Genomic DNA, 22262 nt, shown 5'->3' with positions numbered 1-22262 from the left:
TAGCAGCTCTGGCTGATGTCAGCAGAATGGGGACGTGTCAGAAGGACATGAGGGTGCAGGTCGGCACACTCCTCTAAAAGCCCAGATAAAAAGTATTTTCAGCTCTGCAGGCCATATGCTGTCTGTTGCAACCACTCAAGTCTTCCACTGCAAGTAAAAGGAGCCATTGACAATGTGTAAATGGGTAAGTATGACTGTGTCTGAATAAAGCTTTATTTATAAAAACAGGCTGCATGCTGAGTTTGGTGAGCAGGCCATAGCTTACTGACTTTCAGAGACAGTGAAATCCTTGGGGGTTTGGACCACAGGTTTGCGCATGGGTGGGTATATAGGACTCAGTATATGCATCACCCAGATCTGCTGGGCCCGGTGTGCTCGTCCCTGCCTCCAACACTTGTTCTCCATTCCCATGGATAAAGCCCTGACTCCTACAATGGCTATGGCTGCCCCATAGAATGAGGAACCCTGGGTTTACTACTTAGGAACTTGGTGACCTTGGACAAGTCACTCTTCAATGAAGGTGTTCAACTGGATCAGGAAGGACATGCCCATGCTTCCTGAGGTGCTGAGTAAAGTAAGACTTTGAGGTGACACCCGAGTTCAGTAAGAAAGAAGGTGTGATTGATTAGTCACAACTGCCAAGGGCATCTGGCTAGAGCGAGGTAGCATGCTTGCTCAGTATTTGTGATCCTGTAACTAGCTGATCTCCAATGTCCCAAATGGTTCTGAAAAGCTGCAGTTCTGTGTCTGGATACTTCCTTAGAAACATTCTGGAGATGGAAGATCATGTAAATATAGCCACTTGGCATAGTACTGTGGCTTGTAATATTACAAATTACCAACACACCTGCTTTTATGAAAAAGATGGGAGGAGGCTCCTGATTCTATGTTAGACGCACCTGGGAGGCAGCTGGCCATTGGGAAAGAGAAACCAAGCCCGTAACACCTTTCACATCGGCCTCACAGCTTTAAGCACAGAGTGAAGATTGCAGCACATTCTTTTAAGGTTTGACAACTGTTTATTGAACACCCATTAGCTAATCAAAGACTTGTTCCCTGTCTTCAAGAAACTGTGATCCTCGGTGTCTCATCCTGGGTGAGATAGAGCAGCATCAACTGGAAAGAACTGGGTAAATGGGGAGAGCAACGGCTCAGGAAGCGTGGCTGCGTAACAGGACATTGGCTTTGCTGGAAGGGTGAGTTAATGGCTGGAGAGATGGGAGATGAGTTCACTGATTGCTGGTAGGAAGTGGAACGGTAAGGGTGTGAGAGGTTGGCTTTGGTCTTTAAATAATGGGGCACCGTTTTGTCTTCCTGAGGTTTCCAAGACCAAGAACTGTAGGTGGTACAGAGGGTGGACAAAAGGTGAGGTGGGCAGGCCGAGAGCCAAGGAAGCAAGCGGGTGCCAAGAGGCAGACATGAAGGGTTGAACCTCAAGTACGACAGGTAAGGGGAGAAAAGACAGGTACGAGAGCCTTTTTCAGACTCAGGTGGAGCTGGACATGGTGGCGCATGAAGGATGCATGTAGAGGGGAGTCAGAATTCCACACCTGGGCTCTGAGGCTGAGGGTGTGGGGAACACTGGGAGCTGGGACTGGGGAGAAAACACTCATCTTTAGCCATGAATTTTCAATGATGGTGGGTATGCCCATGGGTTATTTCAGCGGGAACGGTCAGGGCTGGAGATGGGGAGACATGCATCACCCACCTGGAAGGCAGTGCCTCTGCTTCCGGTTCTAGCCAAGCGCCAGAATCCCATGGAGGTAACCTTGACTACTGGTTATCGAGGATTTTTAGAAGTCTTCCCAGGACCTCCTACCTCCAGGCAGGGAGAACATTTTTTTATGCATTTCGTCTGACTAGAAAAGTTTTCTGATGGTTCAAGGCCTAACAGGCAGGCAGTGGCAAGCGGGGTAGGCTGGAAGCCAGACCTTGGCCCTCACACTGATTTACTGTGTGGCATTTGACGAGCCACTTAACCTCTCTGGGCTTCTATCATGCTGTCTGAAAAATAACAGAGTGACCCCAGGGGATTTGTCATAGCTCCAACACAGTCTGATTCAGAGCAGTTGAAATTTGAAGCCATGAAATGGATGAATAGATGGATTTTCTTGGAAAGGTCAGAGTTCAGGGCTTGTGGTGGTGGTGGGGGCATTAGTTAGGAGGGACAGATAGCAGAAAAGGAGGACGTAGCTTTATTAGCCAGAGTGAGCCCATGAGTTAGGAAGAAAGTGGTGTCAAGGCACAAGCTTGCTAAGCCAAGGAAGAGGAGGGAGATGAGAGGAAATCTCTAGGAGATGGGAATGGGTGAGGTTCTCAGGAGGAGGTTTTTGACTCCATGTGAGATTCGGAGCCAGGAAAGGTGTGATTAGGACGGGGCAGTGGTGGGTTGGCATCGGCTGATCAGTGGGAATCTCGAGCTTTGTCCAGGTGCATTTGTGTGGGTGTGATTCGTGGGACAAAGAAGCCCTTCGGTTTCAGCCGAGAACAGGAGCAGAAGCCCGCGTAAGGGAATGTGTCCATAGGTCGCATTCACAGAGGCAGAGATGCCAGCCTGTTCTTAATGGTACTGCTGTGACCCGCGCTCAGTGTCAGCTGTCTTGCTCTAAGGACACAGGTGGATTGAAGGAGGACCAGCAGAAGGGGTATGATAAAGGAGGGGCTGGGTGCCATTTGACCTTGGGAAGAGAAGATTTTGGGGAGCGGGGAGAGCTGCCTCTACATATCTGTAAGGCATCTCCTTCTACTGCAGATAGAGCTGTTTCCGCAGGGTGCTTTCGATTTCGGGGTTCACCTTCCTTGCCTTTCCTTCCTGAATCACCTCAGCCTCCGCCATCAACCGGGTCACCTGCAGCAAGAGGTGCGGTCAGCCTGGGCCTAGGCCCCTGGGGGAGCCAGCCGGATGGGTTTATGGGGGGAGGATTAGGGAAGGGGGCAGGTGGTTCTTCGGGTCCTAAAACGGAGGCCATTATTGTCTTACCCGACACCGTAATTTCTGTGGAACCACTGGTTGGACATTCTTGTTATTTTATTTTATTTTCTAATCCACCATAAAAGCACATCACCATTAGAAAAAGTGCCTACATTGGTTAAAACCTGATGGTTTTGTTTGCAGAAACGTATCTGTATTTCTTCTAAATTATCTCACCTATTGCGGGCTTTGAAATTCTCTGTGTCCTGGAAAGTCATTGCTTGGGGGACGAGCATTCTAGTGTCTGTGTTCAGACCCAGGCTGGATTTGGGGCTGGCAGGCGGGGCAGGGAGGCGAGAAATGGGGGAAAAGCAGAAAGGTTTGGGAGAGGCTCAGCCTACTCCGCTTGCTTCCTGCTCGGGCTGGGTGGGGCGTCCGGGTAACCCGTCCCAGCTCACCTCAGTCAGAAGCTCCAGGATGGATCCCTTCTTCTCTGTGAGCACTTTAACCAGGGTCTGGATGAAGCAGGAGCCCTTCTCCTCATTCCTGTAGGCGAGGTACCCTGGGGATCCCAAGGGCGTGAGCTCAGGGGTGCTCCAGCGGGGGTGGGGCTCTGGGGGCGCAAGGTCCCGGGGGAGGACGGGCCCCGAGCAGCGTCCCCGGCCGGGCATCGTGGACACGACAGAGGAGCAGGGAGCTCGTACCTTCGACGGTGGAGTAGACGTGGAGGGTGTCCGTGTACGTAGGGATGGTTTGGGTTTTGTCTTTAATCATCGCAATACTGTCTCCACCTACGACCTCACCGGAGTCCTTTCTTTCTGAAACACCGAGAAGAGGAAAAGAGAGTCAGAGAGGAGGTTGGGGAAAGGAGGAGGTCCTGCACGGCGAGGCCCGGCTGGAGCCCTGCGCCGGAGGTGGGCCCGGTGAGGCGCACAGGCTCCTCTTAGCTCTGTCCCCACCTCCTCGACAGGCCTGCACGATGTACACCTTAGGCTTTGCCCTCAGGGCCCGGCAGTTCTTGTTGTTCAGAACATTGAAGAGGTTCTCCAGCTTCACCATCTTCCCATCTTCCCCCTTGAGGAGCCCTTCTTGGCCGTGTGCCATGAGCACCACGAAGGCACAGCTGATGAAGTCCTCCCGGGCATCCATGTCCCGCTGGAATTTATCCAGTTCTTCCTGGAATTGCTGCAGCAAGGGGAACGGCCAGTCTCAGGAGGGGTCCTAGCGCCCAGGTGGTGGCCCAGCCCCCTCCCACGCTAACCTGCGGCCGGCAGCACCGTACCTCGGCGGTGGGATCTTTCTTGACCGTGCTTTCAAATTTCAGCTGATGGAACATCCGTTTCAGGGCTGCCAGGTCTTCCTCTGAACCTTCCCGGGCTTTGGTAACACACAGTGTCAGGGCCAGACGGGCGCCTGACATGTCATACCTTTCCTGGGCCAAGACATGACAAAAAATCATCAGAGGTCAAGGAGAAGCAGGAGATACAGTGAGGGTTGCCAGGTCAAATGCAGGATGCTCAGTTACAGTCAAATTTCAGATGGAAAAAAATACATATTTTTAGTATAAGTGTGTGCCAGATGTTGCATGGGGTGTACTTACACTAAAGAGGTTGTTGTTGACGTGAATTCAGATTTGACTGGGCATCCTTTATTTTTTGTTTGCTGAAGTTGGCTACGCAGCCTGGGGTCTGGCTCTGTTGGCCCTTTATTCCCCCTCCACTGTCTCTGAAACACGGAAGCCCTCCCTCCCCCTGGCCCCAGACGCCCCCAGCACTCCCGCCCCGACCTGCACTCAGCCCACCTCCTTCAAAGGCTGAGGATTGCTCATGTTTCTTCTGATCCTGAGTTCAGCTCTCAGCACTCTCAGCCGATCCTGGGGAGGTCAAGAGAAGGTAAGTTGAAGCTCTCCGAAGGAAGGCAGAGGGGCTCGGGGGACAGGCTAGTTCGAATGTCTGAATTTTTTAGACTGAATAGGGACCCAGTAGTGGGGACTAGGTTCATGCTCAGACCTGAGCAAGATAAGACAGTCCATGAAGGGTGTCCCCTGTCATGCGACTCCTGTGGTGTTCTCCATGCCAGGGTGTCCCCAGAACTCCTGCTAGGCCCACCCTACAATGCCATCCATCTAGAACCTTCCTTATCCCTCCCTGAGGACACTCATCAACCAGCCTGTGACAGACTGGACTTCCCCTTGGTGGCTCTGGATTGATGAGGGAGCACGTGGGCCCATGTACTCCTTTCTGCTCCCCAGGAGCTGACCGGCTGGGGAGGCACCATCAAGGATGTGCTTGGGGTTGGGTTTAAAATGAGAAAGTCATCAAGGTAAGGAATGCTGCTTTGGAACTATCCCAGTGGGTCTCTAACCAGGGCAGATCCAAGCACCTGCCTCCCTCTGCCTTGAGCCTGAACATCTGTCCATGTTCTTCCTTCTTATCTGTATCCTGATCTGCTCTCCAGCTGAACACAATGACTCTCTGCCACACCCTTGGAGTTGTTCCATCTCCTCACTATTTCCTACATTTCCTCTGCAGCTTGGAATGCTTCTTTCCCCACTCATCCACTTTATCCATCCATCCATCCATCATCCATCCATCCGTCCATCCATCCACTTATCCATCCAACCACCAGTGGGTAGGTAGATAAATCTATCCAGAAAACATTTTCAGGGTGCTTATTGTGTACTGGGCACTGGGAATACACTATATAAGGCAGACATTCTCTGTTCATGAGGATGTAGCTCTAGTCTATGACAGAAATGAACACCAAATCTCTCTGTATCTCTGTTACACACACACGCGCGCGCGCGCACGCGAGCGTGCACATGCACGCACACACGCACTGGAGCCTCTGCTGTGAACCAAGAAGAAACAATCACTGTGAGAGAAAGTGGAGGAAGCATGAGCCCTGGAGCCAGATAAGCCAGAATCAAGTCCTGCCTCTGCCCCTTCCCGACAGTGTGACCCCGAGCACCTCACTCCTCTCTGAGGCTCAGTATTCCCATCTAATAAGGACCTTGCAAGAGCTCTGGATGCTTTAAGCAATGGTACACTTTATGATGACCCCTGTAACCCACTGGAAGCCGCTGCTACCTTCTCCAGACTCCCAACAGCTCTGCCTGTTACTACCTGTGTCACAGCAGTTTTTTCTATTCTTATTCTAGCGGCTGAATTGGCAACTCACTTTTTAGGGCTGGAAGCCTGGTTTCTTGGTCTCTGTCTCCAGCAGGGTCACCAGTATGGGAATGGGCACAGAGGTGGCGCCAGGGAGAATTTGTTGAGTCAACAAAAGATAAACAAATGAACATATGAAAGGCAGGATGGATGGGTGGATGGAAGTTTCTTCGGTTCTTCCCAAACTGGCCAGAACATTTATTCACGCAGCGGAAGGGAGAGAATGAGAATGACAGGGTGAGTGAGAGAGAGAGAGGAGAGGCCTAACATCTCCCAAATCACTTACTGCCTCCAGATGCTGCTGCTCCTTAAAGCGGGGCCAGGGCTTGCCACCCTTCGAGCTGCCGGCAGGGCTGGGCACCGGGGAGGACTCAGGCCCAGCTGCTGCCCTGGGAGACGGGCCGACAGCGCGGGACCTTCCCGAGTCCCTCCCGAGAGGCCTGTCAGTGAACTGGGCGGCACAGGCCCTTTATTGCCAGCGAGTTTGCTGTCACTCAGGAAACCTCGTGACAGAAGGGACACACCCTTGGCACGGCCTTGGTGAGAAAATGGAGCCGAGCGCCGGTGGGATGAATCATGGCACAGCTCAGCCAACACCCACCGGCTGAGGAGGCTGCGGCAGAGCCCTCAGCTCTGCCGGGGCTGTCAGGCCAGCCCAGCCACCAAGCGCCAGGTCCAGCTTACCTGGCTCTCACCTGTCCGTTCTTATGCCCACTTCCACCCCTTCTGCCTCCAGCTGTGCAGATACTACCAGCCTCACTTGTTTACTATCTCATCGCGTGGTCGGCGGCCCCACAAGATCGGCATCATTACTTCCACTTTGCGGATGAGGAAACGAGAGCCTCCTAGAGGCGGCTGACCAGGTCATCGTGACCAGTCACTGGCATTCGTCCGGCCCGGCTGCTTCAACTGTTGCTTCATAACTGACTCAGCTTCTGTCTTCTCTTCCTCACGGCCTTTCTCCTCTATTCTTTTTTCAGCCTTTGTTTCATTCTGCTTTGCTTCCCTTTACGTTATATTATTTTATACGAACAGCTTTAAAGAGCTATCATTCACATACCATACAATTTCCCCATGTAAAGTGCACAAGTCAGTGGTTTGTATTATATTCACAGAGCTGTGCAGTCATCACCACGGTCAGTTTTAGAATGTTTTCATCATCTCAAAAAGAAACCCCGTGCCCTTTAGTCATTACCCCGACCCCCACTCCCTCATACCTGGTGGCCTTAGGTAACCACTAATCTACTCTCTGCGTCTATAGATTGCCCTGCTCTGGACAGTTCACACGGATGGAATAATGTCATATGTGGTCTTTTGTGTTTGACTTCTTTCACTTAGCATATTTTTAAGGTTTACCCAATCTGTCGTGTATTGATCCATCATCTATCTAATCTATCAATGACCTGTCTAAGGATCTATCCATATCTACCTAATCATCTATTATCTATATACCATCTATCATCTATCTATCTATCTATCTATCTATCTATCTATCTATCTATCTATCTATCATCATCATCTATCATCTATCATTTATCTATATCTATCTATCTCTATTTATTTATATCTTTATATTATATTGTATCCATATATTTCCTACTCCCCCAAAACCAATTTTTGCCCTTTTGGAGGTAAAATACTGCTCTTACTGAGGATACATGCTTTATGGTAATTCTGTCATTGATGGGCATCTGGGGAGTTCCTAGTTTTTTTGGAGGTTAGGAGCTGTGGAGCACATCTAGTCCATGCTTTTCAATGAGTAAGTGCACACATTTTTATCGGGTATACATTTAGAAGTGGAAGTTGCTGGACGATCAGGAATGTATAAGATGGCTTTAGCAACCATTGCGGAACCGTTTTCCAAAGGGTTGTACTACTTGGACCTTCCCACAAGCAGAGCACAAGGGCTCCAGACCCATGCTCTCCATCTTCTTCATTTTAGTCATTCAGAAAAAGCCACATCATTGGTTTTATAAACTGCACAATATCCCGTAGAATGGATACACACAGTAGCTTGTTTGGTGATGCCCCTGCTGATGGACATTTCAAGCATTTCCTTTTTTTTTTTGCCATGACAAATAATTCTGCCATGAGCAGCCATTTACATTTCTCTGTAGGCACAAGAATGTGCCTTTTCCAGAGGAGAGGTTCAAGGGGCACAGGCGTCAAATTTTTAAATGAATTCTCACTGCCACTTGCTTTCTCCCAAAACTTTCACACTTCGCTTTCCATGTCAAACAATAGATGAAAGTGTGCCCGTTTCTCAGATCACCAGCAACACAGGATATTCCCCCTAAATCTCAGTTTCCTCATGTGATGGAGACCTACCTTCTAGGGCTGCTGGGGAAGATCAGAGATGTCTTGTATGTGAAGCACCCAGCACTGCTAGTTCCTGGCATATAGGAGAATGCTATTTTTTTCTTTTCCATCTCTCCCTCTTCCTTGTCCAACTTCTCCTTCCCCTCCATTTAATTCGCCCAACACACATTTATCGGGCATTGTGTCTGATGCTGGGTCAGCACTGGTAAATCAAACTGAGGTAGCCTCCATCTCTGTGAAGATAATGATCTCATCTTCTTATCACCAGCAGCATTCACAGATCTTGCAAAGTGTCTCATTATTCCTAGCATTGTAACAAGTATTAAGTACAGAACATGTCCCAACTGTGAGTTTTCTGTGCAGATGTAGAGCTTGGTGGCTGTTGGGCTATGTATGCAAAACATGCAGGTGTCTTCACAATGACCCAGGAAATGTGTGACTGCTCCCCAAGGGGGTAGAGCAGACAACACATCAGGAATGAACGGGATCATCTACAGAGACTGGGAGGCGTGCCATCACCTCGTTCTGCTATGGTGTGAAAAGCACACCGCGTTTGTTGCAAGAGAAAAAAAAACAAGAGAAAGACCTAATCAGATCGGACCCAGCATTCTATGCAGAACATTTTACCCAACTATGCTTCTGCCGCCTTCTTCATTCTTGAAATCTCATTCTTTCAGAGTCTGGTCCGTTAAGAAGACTGGATCTTAGGGGAAGGAATTAAGAATGTGGGTGTTTGCAATGGTGTGCTGGAAAATGTCTGACAACTGGCTTGCTCTCAACAAACCCGTAACAAAAAGCAAAAAAAAAAAAAAGGCCTGATCTGTAGTGTTTGCTCATTTCCATGGTGTAAATACTTCCATGATGACTGATTTCAGTTGCCAGCATTCAGTGCTGCACTGAATTTGGAGTTGGGAAGACCTGGCTGCAGCACACCACTGAGTGTCTCAGAGGCAGTCCTTCAGAGGGTCCAGCCCCAAACTCCCTGGACTGAAAGGGTATTTCCTTCTGCAGGGAAGCAGGTGGCTCCAGACATCCCAATTCCTGGGGGCAGGGCCATGTCTCAACATTTCACTCAGAGCTATAGTAGGTGCACAAGAAAGAAGAGCTGGGTAGGTGAATGCCCCCGGATGCCCAATTTTCTCCTGAAATGATGAGTGGCAGAGATGATTCCTCATCAATTCCTCCTCAGCCCATCAATGATGAGACTTCAGAAAGTCCTGGTTCCTCTAATGAGACGTGTATTTCCACAATGTCAGTGTGTAAGAGAAGGATGTTTCACTGTGGGCTGCATTAACTACTAATTCATTAACCAGTTAAATTGATCAATTATAGTATTTAGAGTTACTTGACAATTAGCCAGAGAAAGACAACCTGGTATAAAGACTCCATGGAGGGGTGCATGCCCAGGGGTCATAGGGTGGCAGGTTGGAGTCCCAGCAGACCTGGCATTTCATCCAAGACCCGAGGAATGAGTAGGGGCTTTCTAGGTGGGCATAAGGGAGAAGCAGCCCAGGCAGAGGTATCCTGGCATGGGTAAGAGAAGAGGTGAATGGGGAGCTTGGTGGATTCAAGGTACCATGCCTGATTCCCTGTGACTGGAGAACCAAGTAGAAGGGTCGGCAGTGGTAAGACGTGAGTCCAGGTGGTAAGAGGTGAGTCCATGATGGGGTTTGAAGCCGCTCTAGGCCATCTGGATTTGTTGGGGTTGTAGGGAGACTATGCATCCTAGTTTTTCCAGGGCTTATGGGTTTTCTGGGATGTGGGGATTTCAGTGTTAAAAACCCAGAAAAGTCCCATAGGCAAAGCAAAATGAGTTGGCGCCCTATCCAGTAGGCACCGGGAAAGACTGAAGAATTGCGAACTGAGAGTAATATAACTCCTTTTTTAATTAATTAATTAATTAATTAATTTGTTTTTATTGAAGTATAATTGATATACAATTTATTAATTTTTATTGAAGTATAGTTGATATACAATGTTATATGAGTTTCAAGGATATGAGAAGAACTCTGGGTTGTTAAAAGATCAATCAGAGCTCAGGTAAAATGAAGCTTCTGCGGGCAGCTGTGTCTGAACCCTCCTGCACCAGGTCAGACCCCAACGCCCGGGGCGCCGTCCACTTCTCTGGGTAGTCACGTTGCTCTTACAATGTTGGTTTGATGTCTGCCTTCCCCAAAGGGCAGCTGGCTGTGTGGTGTTTACTCAGAACCCAGCATGACTCATGAAAACCGGTCAATAAATATCTGTGAATTGGGAGCAAATGCCTAGCATTGTCAGAATGGACACTTATGTTCCTTAACCCTACGGGTATAAACTAGGAATAATACCACCTCCCTCATCAAGACTGTAGTATGAAAACATCTAACACAAGCGTTGGAGGGTGGGCTCAAGAACAGATGCTCAAGAAATCGGAGGGGAGTGTGCATCAGAAAGGCGAAGCAGGACAGGGTAAGTCACCACGGCTGGAACAACTGTTAATTAATCAGCCGATTAAATTGGTGAACTGTATTTATTTTTACTAATTTAATAGTTGCCCAATTTTATTATTCAATGACGTTTTATTGTTTTATTTTATCATCTTCATGGGGTGCTCATGGCCTGGAGACAGAGTTTAGGGTCATCACCCCTGAGCTGGTGGAGCCGCAGGCTGTGGGAGCTCTGAGGAGACCCCCTATATGGTCCAAGCACAGAAAGGGGTCTGGGCTGCCCTGGAACTCCATCCCCATTCGGACTTGGCTGCAGGCAAATCACAAGCCTTCTGAGCCAAATCGCCCCACCTGTTAATTCCTACTTGAAGAACTGTACTGAGGATAACATGAAATAATTTTTGTACAGTGGCCTGGCATCACCACCTGACCATCTGGCAGGCTCTGGGTCAGACCCTGTTCTTGGCGCTGTGGACAAAGGTCTTCACAGGCTTAGGTACTAGGATGGTGCTTCTCCTCTGTGGCTGTATGTTGCAATTACTTGGGGAGCTCTTAAAAATACAGATGCCTGGGTACTCCAGAAGATTCTGATTTAAGTGATCAAGGTGGGGCCCTGACATTGGCATTTTAAGAAAAGGGACCTGGGTGAATTGAATGTGTTTATTTAGCTGCATGTTGGAACCATAAAAACCAGGGAGTTTTATAAAATACTGATCCCACCCCCAGAGATCTGATTTGGTGGTGACCCAACCAACTTAGTGGGGCCCATGCTATATACAGAATGTAAAATTTACCACCATAACCATTTTCATGGGTACAATTCAGCAGCATTGAGTGCATTCACAAAGTCGTGCAACTGTCATCTCTATCTAGTCCCAGTACATTTTTATCACCCCACATGGAAACCTCATACCTGGTAAGCAGCCCAGTGTCCCAGCCCTTGTAATCATTAACTCTGGTTTAATTCTGTCTCTATCAATTTGCTTGTTTTTATTCACAATAGCCAAAAGAGGGAAGCACCCCAAACGTCTATCAGCAGATGAATGCATAAACAAAGTATGGTATATCCATACAACGGGATAGTATCCAGACACGAAAAAGAATGAAGCTCTGCTCTAGAATACAGCATGGATGGTCTTTGAATGCATCATGCTCACGTGAAAGGTGTCAGGTGCAAAAGACCACATGGTATTTGGTGCCACGGGATTTTTAAAAACTCCAGAAGACCGCAAACCATTGCCTTGTGCTATGCTGGGTTTTAATCGTGAAAAGACTGGGGTCTAGGCCTGGGTTTGACGTTGTTCACAATGGAAGCAATGGCGTACTAGACCTGAAAAGGACTTATTTCTCAGGCAGAAGTGGGGGAGGATGCCCAGACCCCAGGCTGCTCTGTCTCTTGGACTGTTTCGCAGGCAAGTGAGGGTATATGTTTCCTTGAACATGCACGCCCATCCTGGGCACCATTTTTCTGTGAGTTCATAGGCATGGTGGCTATGTCCTGCCCTCACTCACAGCCAGAGGATGATCATGAACCCAAATCACTCGTATTTATTCCCTGGGGCTTATGTATGAACAAATCTTTGCAGCAGTAGAGCCCTATCTGCTTGGTGCCTTTATTTCTGTCTGTGTCACTAGCCTGTGGTTCTATTTGAACTTCGGGTCATGACCTCTTGGGCCATTTGCACCTGTGCTGTGAGCTGCAGCTGCAAGATCACATCATCGTGATGACATGAGGCGGTGTTGCTCAAAGACATGGCAACTTCTCATCATCCCAGTTCTCCTTGAGGGGTAAACAACCCCCAGGCACTGGAGAGGACGAGACAGTATCTTGTCAAGCAGGATTTTGTCAGCCACAGCTGAGGAAGACGCCCATGTGCCCTACACGCTCCTTTCTTTCCTGAACCTATCAGTTTTGCAAGTCACTGAGCTTGCAATACAGTGAGGATTACGCAGGTGAGCTGCTGTCCTTTTTTAGGCATCCACTCTGAGCATTTGAAGAATGAGAGCTCCAATCTTGACCAGGATTGTGAAATTGTATGGAGGGTTGGAAAATTTAAGTAAATTGGGCTAAGAAGGCAGCTCTCTCAGACTCCTGAGTCCTCTTCTTTCCCTTCCTTTGTGACCCAAGTGTAAGGTCAAATGCAAGAGAAATCAAAGGAGGGCTTGACTATCCCCCCAGGCCCAGCCTGAGAAGGTCATGCGAGCTCAGCAGAATAAATGAGCTCACCCAAACTGTGCAGGATCACCTGAACCAGGTCTGGCAACAAAAACAGTTCTTTCTCTGACCTTGGCTGAGGGCGTCCACTCTGCATGGCTGAGTTCTCTGGCTTGGTCTACCCCTTGGGTATCTACGTGTCTCAGTTGCTTCCATCCATAGCAATTTGCTGTAGATGTGGGTGTATTGCGTGCATGAGTATATGTGCATGTGCATGTGTGTGTGTGAGGGGTGCAGGCGGAAGGGATGCAAATAAGTGAGTAGTGTTTACTCTCTAGCAAGCAGACAATTGAGCAGAAGTTCCAATAGCCTAATGGTAAAAGATATAGGCTTCTGAATCAGACTGTCTGGGTTGGAAGGAAGCATGAGTTCAGGGACTTGAATAATGTAACCTCTTGGTGACTCAGTTTCCTTGTTTGTGAAGAAGAGATGGTAATGGCCACCTTACTTGAGTGTTGTAAGGAGCTAGTATACCCACAGCACTTAGGAAAGTTTCGCTATTTAGAAAGTACTCAAGTTTACTTCCTAAATAACTCATGAATTAATCTTTTTCTCTTCAACATAACTTCCTAGTGGAGATGGCCAACATCCGTGACTTGTATGGCAGCTGCTGCCTCTGAATTGATCTCCAGTAGCTGGCTGTGTGACTGGGACAAGGCCCTGCCACGTCCCAGGACACCTGCTTTTTTACTGTGCACAAGGAGATCACCTGTGGTGAGCTGGTTGGTGTTTTGGAAGCTGCATGGCACGTGTGCCGTGCGTCTTTTTCAGGATGAGGGTGGAGGAAAGGAGAAGGGAGGGAGGTGGCCATAAACTGATAGTATCAGTGGGCTGAGCCCCATCTCCCGGGGAGGGACCTGCACACCACAGTGGGATGCAATGACTTATTGGCAATTAATAAGGCACAGGATGAAGACAAAGTATAATTATAGTGTGTTAGTGCCATGAACGAAGCAGAAATGGCCATTGTGGCCATTCTGGCAATGAAGGGTCACAAACATGTTTTTTGTGTCCAAAAATGGGTGAGGAAAGAGACAGGAGGAATGAGTTAAAGAAAATCCCAGCGAGGATGTGAAAACGCACTCTGGCAGAAAATGACTTCTGGAAAAGAGATTAGGATAGAATTGGCTTCACAGAGGGTCCTGATGCTCTGGGCTACATACCAACAGACAAGACGTCTTGAATCTCCACGAGGTCTCCTGGAGCTGTCAAGGCCTTCTGGGTCCTTTCCACCTCAAGTGGAGAATGTCCATGAAAAATCCAATCTTCCCAAGGCTCATCTCATAAAGGTCTCTTGATTGTGGACAAGAGACAGAGCCATTTCTGCCGGGGAATATGCTTACACAAAAAGTGGTTGTTTTTTTCTCCACATGGGGGGAACATTTTTAGGTAGAATTTTAGGTAACTTTTTTTTTTTTGTATTAGCTGTGGTCTGTCATATGTGGACTTTTTAGGTAACATTTTAAGTAAAATTTCTTTTCCCTTCCTTCCTCTCTCCCTTCCTTCTCTCCTTCCTGCTGCATTTATTAACTGTCTCCTGTATCTCAGGCATGGCGAATATAATGGAGACAAATTAGTTATGGTCCATGCTGTCACAGACCTTACTTTTACTGGGTGGAGACAGAAATTAGTAAAATGAACACACTAATGAAAATATTAGTAAAACGAACACACTAGTGAATATATAATCAAAAGCTAAGATAAGTATGCTGAAGGAGTGAAGTACGATTCTAACAGAACCCAAAGAAACCAACCAGGCCCACTAAGGGATCTGGGAAGACTTCCCTGAGGAAGAGGCATGCTTGAGTGAGCATCTCCTAGATGGAGGTGGAGGTGTGGGAGGGGATGGAATGAGAAGGACTGGCTCAGGTAGAGATTTGATGGGGAGGACAAAAGGGCCTGGGCTGGTGAAGAAGCCAAGGAGGGTGATGAAGGAGTGGCCCAAGGCGCAGATTGGGAGGGAGGCAGAGCCGACCCTGTAGACTTCTGTCCTGAAGAGGCTGTTTCCTCCCAGTGGAACAGAACCAGACCTCCCCACCTTGACCTCCAGTTGCTGCAGGGGGCAGTGTCAAGACTCAGAGATAGATGTAGCTCCAAGATCCCTCAAACCGAACTCAGAGCAAGAGGGTGCTGCTATTTCCAGGTCGTCTTGACACTCAGAGCTTATCCCAGAAAATAGGGATCATTAAGTTCCATGCTAATTCTCAGCAAATAAGGATATGATGATTTGCAGGACCTGGAAGAGCTGAATCAGCAGGTGACTCAAGTCATGAGCTGGAGAAGGTGAGGGCAGACAGCTGCTTAGTAGCGCACGTCTCTGGAGGAAAGAGACAAAGAGGGTTCTGGGTTTTTGCTAACACAAGGTGGGAACTAAAAGGAAGCCCATTAAAAAAATATGATTTAGAAAATTAGTTTGGCTGCTGTAACTGGCTTAAGAAATAGAAGGTCATTTTTTCTTTCATGTATAAATAGAGATATATGGTTCAAAGCTGGAATGGAAGCTCACCCATCACCAGGGAGCCAAACTCCTTTTTTTGTTGATGTTGCTCTGCTTCCCTCAATATGCAGCTTTCATCTTATGGCCCCAAAATGGCTGCTCCAGCTCCCATCATCACATCTTATATTTCAATTGGCAGGAAAAAGGAAAGGGAGAGAGGAGAGCATGCCTCTCTCCTTGAAGGCAATGACGGGTGACACATTTCACTTCTATTCACATCTCCCTGCCCAGCACATAGCTTCATAGCTACACTTAGCCTTGCTGGCTTCTCCATGCCCTCCTGACCCATATTCAGCTCACGTCTTCATTCTCAAGGATCTAATGATATCTTGCTTCCTCCATGTCAAAGCCACAGCCTCATGATTTACTTCCTTAAACTGAAGCTATGGAGAATGAAAGGGGGGAAGTCAGGGACCTCAATTCCAGCCCTAACCAGAGACAAGCACAAAGTGAGACCTAAATCTGTTTGTTTCTCTTTTCTGGGTCCTAGCATTTCCATTTGTAAGATGAGGTCATTGTACCTTTTTCAATGTATTAGCTCACCTAGGTTCTAGAAACTTCCTCACCATCTTCTGCAGAATTCCATGGACTAACATCTTTGTTAGGGCTGAGATGCTTGCCCCAACACCACCCATGGTTATTCTGAGCCCCAGATCACCCAATTGTCCATTTCATCTTTCAAGCATTCCCTCAATGGCCGCAGCCTCAAAGTCAACCTTTGTTGGTGGATGGAGAAGATCACAAAAGCTTCGTCTCTCTCCAAACCCAAACTCCATCTAATTGTAGAGTAATATAAACCTGAACTGGGCATGTGGCCACTGAGCTAAAGGTCTTCCAGGGTCTTTTGCAGCTAAGCGTGTCCACATGAGTAAGTACTGGCCAACAGGAACAAGCAGAACTTGTATGTACAACTGTCAGGTCATATGCTTAAATGAGAGGGACATGTCTTTCCTTCTTACTTCCTCCTTCCTGCTGGTCACAGGTATGAGGAAGGGTACGAGGTGGAATGCAAGGTGAAAGCCTTACATAGCAAGGTGATCATGGAACCCCCAACCCTCACTCCAAACCGGGACTGCCTATCTGGGATTTTACCTGGCAACTCTGTTGTACTGGGTCTCTGCATATGAAAACACAAATCTATATCCTAATTAATACAGACTTTGGTATTAGGAGAAGGATGTTACCCCCATAGAATCCCAAATATATGACATTGGCTTAGTACAGTGATTCTCAATCAGGGAAAATTCTGCAGTTCACCCCACTACCACTCCCCAGGATATTTGGCAAAGTCTGGAAACATTTTAGGTTGTCTTGAGTTGCAGAAATCTGTTACTGGCATCTCCTGAGCCAAGGATGCTTTTAAATGTCTTCTATTACACAGGACAGCCCCCCATCCCCCAGGGCAAAGAATGATCTGACCCCAAATGTCAGCAATGCTACAGCTGAGAAACCCTGGCTTAGTGGGAAGTGGTAAGGATACATGCATGCATTTGGGGAAGCTGGTTGCTCATGTTCTGCTATGATAAAACATTAGGTAAAGCTGCTCATTACCATGTGGGCAGAGCTGGTTGGTAGCTCTAGAGGAAATGGTTTTAAAAATTTAGAATGTCAGAGTGTTGTTGACTCCTTCTTGCTGCTGTCAGCAAAGTCCCATAAAAGCAAAAGGTTGGACACAGAGCACAGCCAGACAGCATGCAAGCAGAAACAGAAGGAGCAGACTTGCTGAGTGAAAGAAGCCAGGTGCAGAAGGCCACACAGGTATCATTCTTTTTATATGAAATAGCCATAGAGACAGAAAGCAGATTAGTGGTTGCCATGGTCTGGGGCAAGGGGGGCCAATAGGAATGACTACTTCCTGGGTATGGGGTTTTATTTTAGGGTGATGATGTTTTGGGATTACATAGTGATGGTTGGTTGTATGTAGGACATAAAGCTCCAGTGAAGAGGAGTTTGATGAGGGAGAGAGAGAGAGAAGCAGGGGCCATCCAGAATTTTTAGGCATATTGAGTATATTTATTTGTTTAGGAAGAATCACTAATATATATTGGCATGGAAATGGCTAAATAATGACATAAAACAAAGTTAAGGTATTATAGGCATATTGGGTCTGTTTAGTTGAACTTGTCAGCTCATCATTCCTCACAGATAGAATGACCAGAAATCAATTGGCTGGAAGTCTATTAAATTTTTTGAGAGAATTTTATTATTGAAGAAACCGGAAGCATGGTTTGTGCCAAAAAGCCTGTGATTGTTCAAACCCCAAAACATCACAGGCTTTATGTTGATACTAGCAGGAAGAGAGCTTTGAAATTTGCACACTCCCTCCCCAAGGTCCTACCTCTCACGCCCACTTATGATGTATTTTTGGAGAAAGAGAGACAAGCAAGTCCCTTACAAGGGCCAAGCAAGAAGTTATGGAGGACAGTGGGCAAAGAAGTTACTCTAGAAGAGAAGAATGAAGTGGGAAAGTGAAGCTTTCCTGTTACTATTAGTTTATTCAGATTCCCATTATGGCTGAACACATCATATCACAGTCAGGAGGAGCACCTTGCATCCTGTGCAATGGTCTGTCACTTCTGAGATTGTGTTTACAGAAAGACTCACTTCTGTTTTGTTCTCTCTCTCTGGCTCATCTTCCTTGCCTTGGTTTTCACACTTCAATGATGTGAGCTGCCACGTTGGAGTGGCCCATGGGGTCAATAGCCTGTAAGGAACTGAATCCTACCATAGCCTTGTGAATAAGCCTGGAAGCAGATCCTCCCCACACAGAGCTTTCAGATGAGACCACAGCCCCAGCTGACATCTTGACTTCAGCTTTGTAAGAGACCCTGAGACAAAAAACTGAGACATAGTAAATGTTGTTTCAAGCTGCTGAGAATTTTGGTAATTTGTTACATAGCAATAGATAATAACCATATGTTGCTGACTCCTTAACAGAAAACCATGTACTGTTGATTTCTTGCAATGCTGACCCCTACATATAACCACAAGGAAGAACTACTGTTTTTCTCACCAATTAAAATACTGAACAAAATAACCAAATTTTTGTGGTTTTTAAAAACCATCTGTCAAACCTTTTTTTTTTTTTGGTATCATTAATCTACAATTACATGAGGAACATTATGTTTACTAGACACCTCCCATCACCAAGTCCCCCCCACATGCCCCATTACAGTCTCTGTCCATGAGTGTAGTAAGATGCTATAGAGTCACTACTTGTCTTCTCTGTGTTGTACAGCCCTCCCCGTGCCCCCCCTACATTATACCTGCTAATTGTAATGCCCCCTTTCTCCCCACCCCTTATCCCTTCCCTTCCCACCCACCCTCCCCAGTCCCTTTCCCTTTGGTAACTGTTAGTCCATTCTTGGGTTCTGTGAGTCTGCTGCTGTTTTGCTCCTTCAGTTTTTTCTTTGTTCTTAAATTCAACATATGAGTGAAATCATTTGGTACTTGTCTTTCTCTGTGTGGCTTATTTCACTGAGCATAATACCCTCTAGCTCCATCCATGTTGTTGCAAATGGTAGGATTTGTTTTCTTCTTATGGCTAAATAATATTCCATTGTGTATATGTACCACATCTTTATCCATTCAGCTATTGATGGACACTTAGGTTGCTTCCAATTCTTGGCTATTGTAAATAGTGCTGCGATAAACATAGGGGTGCATATGTCTTTTTCAAACTGGAGTGCTGCATTCTTAGGGTAAATTCCTAGAAGTGGAATTCCTGGGTCAAATGGTATTTCTATTTTGAGCTTTTTGAGGAACCTCCATACTGCTTTCCACAATGGTTGAACTAATTTACATTCCCACCAGCATGGTAGGAGGGTTCCCCTTTCTCCACAACCTCACCAACATTTGTTGTTGTTTGTGTCAAATCTTTATAAGAAGATATATCAAATCTTAATTCTGAGAGCCAGTTCTCTGAAGGTGAGACTCCCTTGCAAGTTAAAACAAAATGTTCTCAGTTCTCAAGTTTACTCCTGCATTTTCATTTTACCATTTTTTCAAAGTTGGGAAACACATATAACATTGCGTAAGTTAAGGGGCACAGCATACTGATTTGATTTATTTATGTTGCAATATGTTTGCTACTTTAGTGTTAGCTAACCCCTCTGTTTCATCACATAATTATCATTTCTTCTAGGGGTGGAAACAAATAAGATCTATAGATCTATCCTCTTAGCAAGTTTAGTATTTGTAACACCGTTTTGTTGTCTCTAGTTACCGTGCTGTGTATCAGATCTCCAAGACTTATTTACTAGTTACAAATATGATGCCCTCACACATTCCAAATTTTTCTTGAACAAAAGGATCTTACTCTATTCCCGGAGAAGGACGTCTTTAATCATTTGCATAGAAGGATTTGCCATTTGCTAGCAACCAGGTACTGCTCAGTGTTAACTCTGCTCCCTTTCACAGTGGGGGTTTTAAATCACCACTCTTGTTTGAATCCCAGGACTGTTTATTTGATGTATGGAGCAGATAACTTACTTTCTGGTTTACTGATCACAAGACCAGGAGTCACTGCATTTGAATTTGGTGGAGAGGAAACTTCTCATCTCCCAGGGGTCCTACAGTTTGATGCAGAAGTATTTATGATGGGACTTTAGGGTGTCACCCTAAATGGAAGTGGAGGAGATGTTGGTCAAAGGATACAAGCTTTCAGTTATAAGATGAGCAAGTTCTGGAGATCCAAGGCACAGCATGGTGATTATAAGTTAACAATACTCTGTTGGATACTTGAAATTTGCTAAAAAGGTAGATCTTAAGTGTTCTGACTGCACACACACACACACACACACACACACACACACACACACACAAAAGGAAGTGGTGACAATGTGAGGTGACAGATATGTCAATTAGATTGTGGCGATCATTTTATAATGTACACATATATCAAACACTAAGTTGTACTTATTAAACATATACAGTTTTTATTGTTGATTATACCTCAATAAAGCTGTTACAAATTTCTTATTTTTACTTTGAATATGACTGTGAGAACCATTTAGTTTAGTCTGGAGTTCCTCTGCCTTAACACAATTGACTATTTTTGACCATGGTGGGGGTCTGCCCTGTGCACTGTGGGACATTTAGTGGCATCCCTGGTCTCTACCCACTGAACGCCAGTAACACCCCTCGTTGTGACAACCCAAACTACCTCCAGACATTGCCAAATAACCCCTGGGGCACGGGGGCAGAATTGTTCCTGATTGAGAACCTCTGTTTCATCCAACTTGTGTTGGGATTAAACTACTGTTTCCATCCTGTGCAAGTCTTCCCAGGACAGCATCCCTCGCCAAGTTCTAGCCTGAGGTTGATCACTTCTGCGTCAGGGAGCTCACTCACAGTATCCCCCCACCCTTCCCACGGTAGACATCTCTGAGAAGCAGCAAGATCTTTCTTAGGCGAGAATGGGAATGACTGCAGAGGGATATGGGGGCCTCCTCTTGAGGTGATGAACATGTTTTGGAGGTAGAGACAGGTGGTGTTCGCACAACATTGAGAATTTCCTAATTCCAATTAAATTGTTCACTTTAGAACAGCTAACTTTCTGTTATGTGAATGTCAGCTCAAAAAAAAGAGCATGAGTTCTATCATTTCTGGAGATCTCCCTAAATACCAACATTGGGGTAAAATGTCACATAGTACTGTCTCAATGAATCCTCACAGAAACCTGATGAGAAAAGTACTTCTATTATTTCCAGGTTTACAGGGGAGATAATGGAAGCTCAGAGAGGTTAAGCAAGTTGCCTGAGGTGACGCAGGAAGGGCCAAGCCCAGGTCTACCTCTCTCCCCAAATGATGTTGTACTGCTCCCCCTGCCAGTCTTTTATTTTTCCAGGAAAACTGGAAAGATAAAAAGGAAGCTATCCCACTCGTGGTGAGCTGGTTGACTGCCAACGACCCTTTCCACTTCTGAAACTGAAAATTAAATGACCCCAGGCCCCTGCAAACACTCTGTGAACTTCAAGTTAGTCCGTTTATTTGTAACAAATATTTGTTATCCTGTAATAAATATTTACCCCGTGTTTGCCATGTGCCAGGTACTGGGGATGTCAGGGGGAACAACACAGATACGACCCCCCCCACTGCAGCAGACCCTGTTGGTGTCCCCCAGCTAAGTGCCCTTGGCACCGTTCCCGTGCATATTACACGGGCCTTCTCAATGGCTAGCCCCTGCACCTCCCTGCCCGAGCGCCCTCTGGCCCTTGAAAAGCTTGGCTCGTGCAAAGGGCGGGCCGGAAGTGGTAGGGAGTTACCTCCCGTGTCCCCAGCAGCCCTTAATCGATGATTGACTAGACTCATGAAGCACCCCAGCTCCCTGGCGCCTTGCGTGGCATAGCTCTGAGATGTCCGCTCTCTCTGAGCTCTGAGAGGTCTCCAGCAGGACTGAACCTCTCAGTTGCCCGTGGACGTAACTTGTTTAACACCCTTTACTGGCTGCCTTCTCTTCCCTGCAGCCCTGCCCTGCTCCTATCCCGGGGCTTCCTGGGGGGCCTGATACATTTCTCACACTTGAATTCCTGTTTTGGGGTCTGCTTCTAAAGCACTCCAACTAAGGCATTTCCCTCAGGGACTTTACAGTCACTAGGCTGTTGCACACAGAGGGAGTGGGAATCACAAAGGACGGTGTTGGGCACTATGGGTATGTATGACTGGGGGTTTGCCCTAGTGTATAGGGTCAGGAAACTTGATGGTGCTGGACAGGAAGAGGGAT

The 22262-nt window shown here is 46.9% G+C and overlaps 2 protein-coding genes across 5 annotated transcripts in view; one reads left to right on the top strand and one right to left on the bottom strand.

Annotated features, from left to right (window-relative positions):
* Positions 1-996: 996 nt before the first annotated feature.
* CASP14 (caspase 14) lies at positions 997-6555 on the bottom strand. 4 transcript variants are annotated; one of them, XM_036895633.2, is made up of 8 exons: positions 6368-6527; positions 6092-6266; positions 4713-4784; positions 4194-4343; positions 3871-4096; positions 3616-3729; positions 3370-3473; positions 997-2848 (listed from the first exon to the last, which is right to left on the bottom strand). In XM_036895633.2, the coding sequence occupies exons 3-8, from the start codon at positions 4737-4739 to the stop codon at positions 2744-2746; spliced, it is 726 nt and encodes a 241-aa protein (XP_036751528.1). In that variant the 5' UTR covers positions 4740-4784; positions 6092-6266; positions 6368-6527; the 3' UTR covers positions 997-2743. The 4 variants fall into 4 exon arrangements, with proteins under 4 accessions (XP_036751528.1, XP_036751527.1, XP_036751526.1 ...); XM_036895632.2 differs by lacking the exon at positions 6092-6266 and having other exon boundaries at positions 6368-6555; XM_036895631.2 differs by having other exon boundaries at positions 6092-6529.
* Positions 6556-17068: 10513 nt separating this feature from the next.
* SLC1A6 (solute carrier family 1 member 6) overlaps positions 17069-22262 on the top strand; it is a 57418-nt gene continuing 52224 nt past the window's right edge. The window contains exon 1 of the mRNA XM_057490027.1: positions 17069-17296. The gene's annotated coding sequence lies outside the window, so the exon portion shown is untranslated. The remainder of the gene's footprint in view (positions 17297-22262) is intronic.

Source organism: Manis pentadactyla, chromosome 12 (genome assembly GCF_030020395.1).
Source record: "Manis pentadactyla isolate mManPen7 chromosome 12, mManPen7.hap1, whole genome shotgun sequence".
Classification (NCBI taxonomy): Eukaryota; Metazoa; Chordata; class Mammalia; order Pholidota; family Manidae; genus Manis; species Manis pentadactyla.
This window is presented reverse-complemented; position numbering and strand designations above follow the sequence as displayed.

Excerpts from the sequence above, each read along its gene's own strand:
- CASP14 (XM_036895632.2), bottom strand. The coding sequence starts at position 4,739 with ATGAGCAATCCTCAGCCTTTGAAGGAG. Across the intron at positions 3,730-3,870 it reads CGTGCAGGCCTGTCGAGGAG|AAAGAAAGGACTCCGGTGAG; the intron begins GTGGGGACAGAG and ends TCGGTGTTTCAG. Across the intron at positions 3,474-3,615 it reads CGTCTACTCCACCGTCGAAG|GGTACCTCGCCTACAGGAAT; the intron begins GTACGAGCTCCC and ends TGGGATCCCCAG.